We start from the raw sequence: 12,689 nt of genomic DNA, 5'->3' as shown, positions 1-12,689 counted from the left end.
AGTGGATCTTGGGGTGCTCCTGGTAAGGATGGAGTTACTGTTGCTTGGTCGGAGTTTGGTGCCTATGATAGTGTATAGGGTGAGGAGGGTCTGACCGCTGATGTCAGACTCCTGGGGTGCACATAGGCAGGGCCGGCGTTAGGGGCAGGCAGACCAGGCAGCTGCCTGGGGCCCCCTCTCCCCCAGGGGCCCCCAGCTAGCGGCAAGTCACGCAGCCGCTATGGGGCCCCTGTGAGACAGGGGGGCCCGCCTGCCGCCAGCGGCAACTCCCCCGCCGCATTGAACTATACCGGCGTCTGTCGGTACAGTTCAATGCAATGATGGAGGAGAGAGCATCGCCTGACGCTCCCTCTCCCATCATTCCCCGCTCTGCCTCTGACACAGCGGGTGCGCGTGCACTCACTGTGTCCCAGGCAGAGCAGTGGCAGCCGCCGACACAGGAGCAGGGAGCAGCGCGGGCATGTGTGGAGAGGTGAGGAGCTTGTGTTTGTTTTTTTTATTTACTGGACTGTGGAGCCATTCTCGGAAGGGGGGATGTGGGCTGTTCCTGTGCTGTTTACTACTGTGTGGGCAGTGCTGTATACTACTGTGTAGGCAGTGCTGTATACTACTGTGTAGGCAGTGCTGTATGCTACTGTGTAGGCAGTGCTGTATACTACTGTGTAGGCAGTGCTGTATACTACTGTGTAGGCTGTGCTGTATACTACTGTGTAGGCTGTGCTGTATATTACTGTGTGGGCAGTGCTGTATACTATTGTGTGGGCAGTGCTGTATACTATTGTGTGGACAGTGCTGTATACTACTGTGTGGGCAGTGCTGTATACTACTGTGTGGGCAGTGCTGTATACTACTGGGTAGGCTGTGCTGTACACTACTGTGTGGGCAGTGCTGTATACTACTGTGTGGGCTGTTCTATATACTACTGTGTGGGCTGTTCTATATACTACTGTGTGGGCAGTGCTGTATACTACTATGTGGGCTGTTCTATATACTACTGTGTGGGCAGTGCTGTATAGGAGGAGAGAAGGTTGGAGGAGAGAAGGTTTTTCCACCAACATAGAAGAGGATTCTTTACTGTTAGGGCAGTGAGGATCTGGAATTGCTTGCCTGAGGAGGTGGTGATGGCGAACTCAGTCGAGGGGTTCAAGAGAGGCCTGGATGTCTTCCTGGAGCAGAACAATATTGTATCATACAATTATTAGGTTCTGTAGAAGGACGTAGATCTGGGGATTTATTATGATGGAATATAGGCTGAACTGGATGGACAAATGTCTTTTTTCGGCCTTACTAACTATGTTACTATGTATACTACTGTGTGGGCTGTTCTATATACTACTGTGTGGGCTGTGCTCTATACTACTGTGTGGGCTGTGCTCTATACTACGTGGCAGTGCTATATACTACTATGTGGGCTGGGCTATATACTATGCTTCTGTGTGATGTGCAGTATGTTAGCATTTGGGGCCCCATTTTAAACTTTGCCTAGGGCCCCACTTTGCCTAAAACCGGCCCTGCACATAGGAAGGAGGTGTCACCGGTGAGGGGCGGACTGTGGGATGATGAGGGCACCGGGCAGGGATGCGGGAGGAGGCAGTGCGGAGCAGGAGGAGGGAGGCTGCTCCTCTCCCCACTCCCAGGCAGCCTCCCCCGGGACATCCTCCGCCCGGCAGCCTCCAGCCGGGGAGCACGATGCAGCCTCAGTGTTGTGTGCGCCGCGCTGCTGAGCGGATGATCCCGGCCACCTGCGCCCGGCGGGGACTGCACAGCGCGGGGATCGGGCGGAGCGCAGAGCGCGGGGATCGGGCGGGGATTGCACAGCGCGGGGATCGGGCGGAGCGCAGCGCCTCATGTTCTCCCTCCAGGAGCCGCTGTCCCGGGCGGCGCTCAGCATGAAGGAGGAACCGCTGCCGGCAGCTCTGTCCACCGTGCGAGCCTGGATGCAGAGCCCGGGGATCCTGGACTCCGGCACCGCGGCGCAGAGGTAAGAGACCGGGGAGAGCGGGACCGGGGGAGAGCGGGACCGGGGGAGAGCGGGACCGGGGGAGTGCGGGACCGGGGGAGAGCGGGACGGGGCTGCACTCACCACCAAAGCTGTGCCCCGGGGACAGGGCTGCACTCACCGCCAAAGCTGTGCTCCAGGGACAGGGCTGCACTCACCAGCAAAGCTGCACACTGGCGTCAAAAACACTGACTGTACTGTGCACATAGGACTCTACTCACAGCCAAAGCTGCTTCTTAAACATCAAATTTACTGCATTGTGCTCCCCAAACATTCCAGACTGTATTCTACTCTACTCACCCCTAAACCTGTACTCTACAAAACCACACTGACTGCACTGTACCCCCGACTACTCAGCAGCACTGCGCGCACCGTGCCCCAAAACATGGGACCGTCCTCTACTGGCAGCCAACCATGCAGACTGCACTCCGCTCACACCTTATGCTGCGCTGACCTCCGCTCACACCTTACGCTGCGCTGACCTCCGCTCACACCTTATGCTGCGCTGACCTCCGCTCACACCTTACGCTGCGCTGACCTCCGCTCACACCTTATTCTGCGCTGACCTCCGCTCACACCTTATTCTGCGCTGACCTCCGCTCACACCTTACGCTGCGCTGACCTCCGCTCACACCTTATGCTGCGCTGACCTCCGCTCACACCTTACGCTGCGCTGACCTCCGCTCACACCTTACGCTGCGCTGACCTCCGCTCACACCTTACGCTGCGCTGACCTCCGCTCAGACCTTATGCTGCGCTGACCTCCGCTCACACCTTATGCTGCGCTGACCTCCGCTCACACCTTATGCTGCGCTGACCTCCGCTCACACCTTATGCTGCGCTGACCTCCGCTCACACCTTATGCTGCGCTGACCTCTGCTCACACCTTATGCTGCGCTGACCTCTGCTCACACCTTACGCTGCGCTGACCTCCGCTCACACCTTACGCTGCGCTGACCTCCGCTCACACCTTATGCTGCGCTGACCTCCGCTCACACCTTATGCTGCGCTGACCTCCGCTCACACCTTACGCTGCGCTGACCTCCGCTCACACCTTACGCTGCGCTGACCTCCGCTCACACCTTACGCTGCGCTGACCTCCGCTCACACCTTATGCTGCGCTGACCTCCGCTCACACCTTATGCTGCGCTGACCTCCGCTCACACCTTACGCTGCGCTGACCTCCGCTCACACCTTACGCTGCGCTGACCTCCGCTCACACCTTACGCTGCGCTGACCTCCGCTCACACCTTATGCTGCGCTGACCTCCGCTCACACCTTATGCTGCGCTGACCTCCGCTCACACCTTATGCTGCGCTGACCTCCGCTCACACCTTATGCTGCGCTGACCTCCGCTCACACCTTATGCTGCGCTGACCTCCGCTCACACCTTATGCTGCGCTGACGACCCTTCTCCCTGGATTGTTCTCTACTTCAACACCCAGGACTGAAACATACTCTGGTCACAGCCAAAGCTGTACCCTGCTACAGTTTCACTCATCGACACTGCAGCAATCCGCACCCGATGCTCTGCGCTCCTCTAGTCACACTCAGGCCAACCACAATGATTACTCTGGATCACAGGACACCAACCACAGACCCAAGACCATCTCACCTCAGTCATGGTCTCCTACAAATAATTGACTCTCAGGAAAACTCCTCACTGATCCTGATCTCCGGACATGAACCAGTGATCCTGACTGAACCAGTGATCCTGACTGAACCAGTGATCCTGACTGAACCAGTGATCCTGACTGAACCAGTGATCCTCCTGACTGAACCAGTGATCCTGACTGAACCAGTGATCCTGACTGAACCAGTGATCCTGACTGAACCAGTGATCCTGACTGAACCAGTGATCCTGACCGAGGACGATCTCCGGACATGAACCAGTGATCCTGACCGAGGACAATCTCCGGACATGAACCAGTGATCCTGACTGAGGACAATCTCCGGACATGAACCAGTGATCCTGACTGAGGACAATCTCCGGACATGAACCAGTGATCCTGACTGAGGACAATCTCCGGACATGAACCAGTGATCCTGACTGAGGACAATCTCCGGACATGAACCAGTGATCCTGACTGAGGACAATCTCCGGACATGAACCAGTGATCCTGACCGAGGACGATCTCCTGACTGAACCAGTGATCCTGACCGAGGACGATCTCCGGACATGAACTAGTGATCCTGACCGAGGACGATCTCCGGACATGAACCAGTGATCCAGACTGAGGACGATCTCTGGACATGAACTAGTGATCCTGACCGAGGACGATCTCCTGACTGAACCAGTGATCCTGACTGAGGACAATCTCCGGACATGAACTAGTGATCCTGACCGAGGACGATCTCCGGACATGAACTAGTGATCCTGACCGAGGACGATCTCCGGACATGAACCAGTGATCCAGACTGAGGACGATCTCTGGACATGAACTAGTGATCCTGACCGAGGACGATCTCTGGACATGAACTAGTGATCCTGACCGAGGACGATCTCCGGACATGAACTAGTGATCCTGACCGAGGACGATCTCCGGACATGAAATAGTGATCCTGACCGAGGACGATCTCCGGACATGAACCAGTGATCCAGACTGAGGACGATCTCTGGACATGAACCAGTGATCCTGACCGAGGACGATCTCTGGACATGAACTAGTGATCCTGACCGAGGACGATCTCCGGACATGAACCAGTGATCCAGACTGAGGACGATCTCTGGACATGAACTAGTGATCCTGACCGAGGACGATCTCCGGACATGAACTAGTGATCTTGATTGAGGATGTTCTCCGGACATGAACCAGTGATCCTGACCGAGGACGATCTCCGGACATGAACTAGTGATCCTGATTGAGGACGATCTCCGGACATGAACCAGTGATCCTGACCGAAGACGATCTCCGGACATGAACTAGTGATCTTGATTGAGGATGTTCTCCGGACATGAACTAGTGATCCTGACCGAAGACGATCTCTGGACATGAACTAGTGATCCTGACCGAGGACGATCTCCGGACATGAACCAGTGATCCTGACTGAGGACGATCTCCGGACATGAACTAGTGATCCTGACCGAGGACGATCTCTGGACATGAACTAGTGATCCTGACCGAGGACGATCTCCAGACATGAACTAGTGATCCTGACCGAGGACGATCTCTGGACATGAACTAGTGATCTTGATTGAGGATGTTCTCCGGACATGAACCAGTGATCCTGACCGAGGACGATCTCCGGACATGAACTAGTGATCTTGATTGAGGATGTTCTCCGGACATTTCCTACTGACTCGTCCAAAATGAACTCCACAAACTTCCTACTAACACGGATCCGAGACTTTTCAAGAAACTTCCTACATACAGAACTGATATTTTGTCATTACATGAATCTCTGACACTGAGGTTTTGTACTACGGCATTCTCCCAGGACAATTACAAGAAATTCCTATTAGTCCTCAGGACTTTCTCTGGATATAAATCACGTACTCTTATCCAGGCCCAGCACACTGCATGTCCTACTGATGCTGATTCAAAATAATTTCAGCAAATTTTCTATTGATCCAGGAATAGGATCTGTCCTATTGACCTGATTTAGGATTATCTCCGGAATCTTCCTACCTAAAGTGATCCAGGGCAACCTCAAAACATGAATCACTAACATTCAGGGCATATAGCTTAGTGACACCCACTCAACCATGATCTATAGACATTGACCAGGGCCAAAACAGTCCACTGAAACTGATTGAGGACCAACTGTGATCCATTGTTATTGACAGAGGACCAACCATGATCCACTGACCCAGGGCCAACTATGATCCACAGATACGGACTGAGGATCAACCATGCTCCACTGACCCAGGGACAACCATAATCCACAGACACTGACCAGGGCCAACATCCACTGACCAACTATGATGAACTGACCCAGGGCCAAGCATATTCCACAGACACTAAACAACGGTCCAGCTATGATCCACTGACGCAATGCAAACTAGGATCCACTGACTTGCCAGGGTCAACGATGACCCACAGACACTGATCCAAAGCCAACTAGGACTATTTGACAATGACCGATGACCAACCATAGTCCACTGACCTAGGGCCAACTATGACCCTGACCCAGGGCAAATCATGATCCACTGACCCAGGGCCAACTATGATCCACTGACATTGACCCAGGGCCATCCATGTTCAACTGACACTGACCGCAGACCAACCATGATCCACTGCTTTAGGGCCAAACATGATCCACTGACCGAGGTACAAACTTGATTCACTATCCCAAGTCCACAGACACTGACCCGGGCCTAACATGATCCACGGACACTGACCGGGGACCAAACATAATCCTCAGACACTGACCCGGGGCCAAACAATCCTCAGACACTGACCCGGGGCCAAACAATCCTCAGACACTGACCTGGGGCCAAACAATCCTCAGACACTGACCCGGGGCCAAACATGTTCCACAGACGCTGACCCGGGGCCAATCATGACCCACTGACCCTGACCCGGGGCCAATCATGACCCACTGACCCTGACCCTATCATGACCCACTGACCCTGGGCCAATAATGACTCACTTACCCTGACCCTATCATGACCCACTGACCTTGGGCCAACTATGATCCGCTGACATTGACCCAGGGCCAACCATGATCAATTAACAGTGACCACAGTTCAAGCATGATCCACTGACCAAGGTCCAAACTTGATTCACTGACCCAAGTTCACTGACCTGTGGCCAAACATGATCCACAAATACTGACCCGGAGCCAAACATGATCCACAGACACTGACCCGGGGCCAAACATGATCCACTGACCCTGACCCTGGGCCAATCATGACCCACTGACCCTGACCCCATCATGACCCACTGACCCTGACCCTATCATGACCCACTGACCCGGGGCCAAACATGATCCACTGACCCTGGGCCAATCATGACCCACTAACCCTGACCCAGGGCCAATCATGACCCACTGACCTTGGGCCAACTATGATCCACTGACATTGACCCAGGGCCAACCATGATCAATTGACAGTGACCACAGGTCAAGCATGATCCACTGACCAAGGTCCAAACTTTATTCACTGACCCAAGTTCACTAACCCGTGGCCAAACATGATCCACAAATACTGACCCGGGGCCAAACATGATCCAGAGACACTGACCCGGGGCCAACCATGATCCAGTGACCCAGAGCCAACCATTATCCACTGACATTGACCCCGAGGTCAACCATGATCCATAGATACTGACTGAAGACCAACCATGCTCCACTGACCCAGAGATAATCATGATCCACAGATGATGACCCCAGGCACAAACATGATCCACTTACACAAGGCTAAACATGATCCACTGACACTGACCAAGGAATATCACAGGACATGTTCTATTAACTTTCACTCAAGTCTGTAATATCAGTAGGTTTATGTTAATGACCCTGACCCAGTGCTGAGTCATGCGGGTTCATTATCTATATGACCTATTCAGAACCTTTCGTGCCATTATTAACATAATCTCAAACAGTCCCAATAACTCTGGGTTATTGCAGAAAATGGTTTCCTGACCCAGGACTATCACTTAATGTCCCAGTAATCAAGGGCTATCACAGGAAATGTCTTACTGGTGCTGGACAGTCCCGGACATAGTCTGCTGAATCAGGACTATCGGAGATCAGGTCCTTCTAATCCAGAATGTTACACTGATTGGGGACTACTCTAGGAAATGCCACAGTGTGTTTTTCTGCTACGGCTCACTCACCGTGGATCTATGGAGTATATCCTACTGATACTGATCCTCCACTGTCAGGCGTGATCTGCTAAAGTTGGAATCGCTAAGAATCACTGACACGATCCGGGACTTTCACAGGAGGCTTATTACGAACATATATTCCGGGATATCGCTGGTTTTGTCAAATTGTAACCAAAGACTGTAACAGAACCTGTCCTTCTGATACTATAACCCAGGACTATCGCAGAACCTGTTCTTCTGATATTATAACCAAGGTCTATCACAGAACCTGTCCTTCTGAAATTATAACCCAGGACTATCACAGAACCTGTCCTTCTCATGCTATAACCAAGGTCTATCACAGATCCTGTCCTTCTGATATTATAACCCAGGACTATCATGGAACCTGTCCTTCTCATATTATAACCCAGGAAAATCACAGATCCTGTCCTTCTGATATTATAACCCAGGACTATCACAGAACTTGTCCTTCTGATATTATAACCCAGGACTATCATGGAACCTGTCCTTCTGATACTATAACCCAGGACTATCGCAGAACCTGTTCTTCTGATATTATAACCAAGGTCTATCACAGAACCTGTCCTTCTGATATTATAACCCAGGACTATCACAGAACCTGTCCTTCTCATGCTATAACCAAGGTCTATCACAGATCCTGTCCTTCTGATATTATAACCCAGGACTATCATGGAACCTGTCCTTCTCATATTATAACCCAGGAAAATCACAGATCCTGTCCTTCTGATATTATAACCCAGGACTATCACAGAACCTGTCCTTCTGATATTATAACCCAGGACTATCATGGAACCTGTCCTTCTGATATTATAACCCAGGACTATCACAGAACTTGTCCTTCTCATATTATAACCCAGGACTATCACAGAACCTGTCCTTCTCATATTATAACCCAGGACTATCATGGAACTTGTCCTTCTGAAACTATAACACAGGACTATCGTAGAACCTGTTCTTCTGATATTATAACCGAGGACTATCACAGAACCTGTCCTTCTCATGCTATAACCAAGGTCTATCACAGAGCCTGTCCTTCTGATATTATAACCCAGGACTATCACAGAACCTGTTCTTCTGAAGCTATAACCCAGGACTATCACAGAACCTGTCCTTCTGAAATTATAACCCAGGACTATCGCAGAACCTGTTCTTCTGATATTATAACCCAGGACTATCACAGAACCTTTCCTTCTCATGCTATAACCAAGGTCTATCACAGAGCCTGTCCTTCTGATATTATAACCCAGGACAATCACGGAACCTGTCCTTCTGATATTATAACCCAGGACAATCACGGAACCTGTCCTTCTGAAATTATAACCCAGGACTATCATGGAACCTGTCCTTCTGATATTATAACCCAGGACTATCACAGAACTTGTCCTTCTGAAATTATAACCCAGGACTATCACAGAACCTGTCCTTCTGATATTATAACCCAGGACAATCACGGAACCTGTCCTTCTGATATTATAACCCAGGACAATCACGGAACCTGTCCTTCTGATATTATAACCCAGGACAATCACGGAACCTGTCCTTCTGAAATTATAACCCAGGACTATCACAGAACCTGTCCTTCTTATATTATAACCCAGGACTATCATGGAACTTGTCCTTCTGAAACTATAACCCGGGACTATCACAGAGCCTGTCCTTATCATATTATAACCCAGGACTATCATGGAACTTTTCCTTCTGAAACTATAACCCAGGACTATCATGGAACCTGTCCTTCTGATATTGTAACCCAGGACTATCATGGATCTGTTCTTCTGAAACTAACCCAGGACTATCACAGTAAATGATTCCCTGACAATGACCCAGGACTATTACAATACATCATCCTCTGACACTGACCCATGACAATCACTGTGCATGATCCTCTGACACTGACCTATGACTATTACAGTATATAGTCCACGGTCGATGTCAGAGGATCATGTCCTGGGATTGTCCTGGGTCAGTGTCAGAGGATCATGTACTGTGATTGTCCTGGGTCAGAGGATCATGTACTGTGATTGTCCTGGGTCAGAGGATCATGTACTGTGATTGTCCTGGGTCAGAGGATCATGTACTGTGATTGTCCTGGGTCAGAGGATCATGTACTGTGATTGTCCTGGGTCAGAGGATCATGTACTGTGATTGTCCTGGGTCAGAGGATCATGTACTGTGATTGTCCTGGGTCAGAGGATCATGTACTGTGATTGTCCTGGGTCAGAGGATCATGTACTGTGATTGTCCTGGGTCAGAGGATCATGTACTGTGATTGTCCTGGGTCAGAGGATCATGTACTGTGATTGTCCTGGGTCAGAGGATCATGTACTGTGATTGTCCTGGGTCAGAGGATCATGTACTGTGATTGTCCTGGGTCAGAGGATCATGTACTGTGATTGTCCTGGGTCAGAGGATCATGTACTGTGATTGTCCTGGGTCAGAGGATCATGTACTGTGATTGTCCTGGGTCAGAGGATCATGTACTGTGATTGTCCTGGGTCAGAGGATCATGTACTGTGATTGTCCTGGGTCAGAGGATCATGTACTGTGATTGTCCTGGGTCAGAGGATCATGTACTGTGATTGTCCTGGGTCAGAGGATCATGTACTGTGATTGTCCTGGGTCAGTGTCGGAGGATCATGTACTGTGATTGTCCTTGGTCAGTGTCGGAGGATCATGTACTGTGATTGTCCTTGGTCAGTGTCGGAAGATCATGTACTGTGATTGCCCTGGGTCAGAGGATCATGTACTGTGATTGTCCTGGGTCAGTGTCGGAGGATCATGTACTGTGATTGTCCTGGGTCAGAGGATCATGTACTGTGATTGTCCTGGGTCAGTGTCGGAGGATCATGTACTGTGATTGTCCTGGGTCAGTGTCGGAGGATCATGTACTGTGATTGTCCTGGGTCAGTGTCGGAGGATCATGTACTGTGATTGTCCTTGGTCAGTGTCGGAAGATCATGTACTGTGATTGCCCTGGGTCAGAGGATCATGTACTGTGATTGTCCTGGGTCAGTGTCGGAGGATCATGTACTGTGATTGTCCTGGGTCAGAGGATCATGTACTGTGATTGTCCTGGGTCAGAGGATCATGTACTGTGATTGTCCTGGGTCAGAGGATCATGTACTGTGATTGTCCTTGGTCAGTGTCAGAAGATCATGTACTGTGATTGCCCTGGGTCAGAGGATCATGTACTGTGATTGTCCTGGGTCAGTGTCGGAGGATCATGTACTGTGATTGTCCTTGGTCAGTGTCGGAGGATCATGTACTGTGATTGTCCTTGGTCAGTGTCGGAGGATCATGTACTGTGATTGTCCTGGGTCAGAGGATCATGTACTGTGATTGTCCTGGGTCAGAGGATCATGTACTGTGATTGTCCTGGGTCAGTGTCGGAGGATCATGTACTGTGATTGTCCTGGGTCAGAGGATCATGTACTGTGATTGTCCTGGGTCAGAGGATCATGTACTGTGATTGTCCTTGGTCAGTGTCGGAGGATCATGTACTGTGTTTGCCCTGGGTCTGAGGATCATGTACTGTGATTGTCCTGGGTCAGTGTCGGAGGATCATGTACTGTGATTGTCCTTGGTCAGTGTCGGAGGATCATGTACTGTGATTGTCCGGGGTCAGTGTCGGAAGATCATGTACTGTGATTGTCCTTGGTCAGTGTCAGAAGATCATGTACTGTGATTGCCCTGGGTCTGAGGATCATGTACTGTGATTGTCCTGGGTCAGTGTCGGAGGATCATGTACTGTGATTGTCCTTGGTCAGTGTCGGAGGATCATGTACTGTGATTGTCCGGGGTCAGTGTCGGAGGATCATGTACTGTGATTGTCCGGGGTCAGAGGATCATGTACTGTGATTGTCCTGGGTCAGAGGATCATGTACTGTGATTATCCTGGGTCAGTGTCGGAGGATCATGTACTGTGATTGTCCTGGGTCAGTGTCGGAGGATCATGTACTGTGATTGTCCTGGGTCAGTGTCGGAGGATCATGTACTGTGATTGTCCTGGGTCAGTGTCGGAGGATCATGTACTGTGATTGTCTTGGTTCTGAGGATCGTACTGTGATTGTCCTGGGTCAGTGTCGGAGGATCATGTACTGTGATTGTCCTGGGTCAGTGTCGGAGGATCATGTACTGTGATTGTCCTGGGTCAGTGTCGGAGGATCATGTACTGTGATTGTCCTGGGTCAGTGTCGGAGGATCATGTACTGTGATTGTCCTGGGTCAGTGTCGGAGGATCATGTACTGTGATTGTCCTGGGTCAGTGTCGGAGGATCATGTACTGTGATTGTCCTGGGTCAGTGTCGGAGGATCATGTACTGTGATTGTCCTGGGTCAGTGTCGGAGGATCATGTACTGTGATTGTCCTGGGTCAGTGTCGGAGGATCATGTACTGTGATTGTCCTGGGTCAGTGTCGGAGGATCATGTACTGTGATTGTCTTGGTTCTGAGGATCGTACTGTGATTGTCCTGGGTCAGTGTCGGAGGATCATGTACTGTGATTGTCCTGGGTCAGTGTCGGAGGATCATGTACTGTGATTGTCCTGGGTCAGTGTCGGAGGATCATGTACTGTGATTGTCCTGGGTCAGTGTCGGAGGATCATGTACTGTGATTGTCCTGGGTCAGTGTCGGAGGTTCATGTACTGTGATTGTCTTGGTTCTGAGGATCGTACTGTGATTGTCCTGGGTCAGTGTCGGAGGATCATGTACTGTGATTGTCCTGGGTCAGTGTCGGAGGATCATGTACTGTGATTGTCCTGGGTCAGTGTCGGAGGATCATGTACTGTGATTGTCTTGGTTCTGAGGATCGTACTGTGATTGTCCTGGGTCAGTGTCGGAGGATCATGTACTGTGATTGTCCTGGGTCAGTGTCGGAGGATCATGTACTGTGATTGTC

General features: G+C 50.8%; 1 protein-coding gene across 1 annotated transcript in view; it reads left to right on the top strand.

Annotated features, from left to right (window-relative positions):
- The first annotated feature begins 1,704 nt into the window (after positions 1-1,704).
- LOC143793453 (transcription factor COE3-like) overlaps positions 1,705-12,689 on the top strand; it is a 224,458-nt gene continuing 213,473 nt past the window's right edge. Inside the window, exon 1 of the mRNA XM_077280435.1 lies at positions 1,705-1,981. Coding sequence (XP_077136550.1) covers positions 1,848-1,981 — 134 coding nt within the window. The 5' untranslated portion in view covers positions 1,705-1,847. The remainder of the gene's footprint in view (positions 1,982-12,689) is intronic.

The sequence above is a fragment of the Ranitomeya variabilis genome, chromosome 1 (assembly GCF_051348905.1).
Source record: "Ranitomeya variabilis isolate aRanVar5 chromosome 1, aRanVar5.hap1, whole genome shotgun sequence".
Taxonomy (NCBI): Eukaryota; Metazoa; Chordata; class Amphibia; order Anura; family Dendrobatidae; genus Ranitomeya; species Ranitomeya variabilis.
This window is presented reverse-complemented; position numbering and strand designations above follow the sequence as displayed.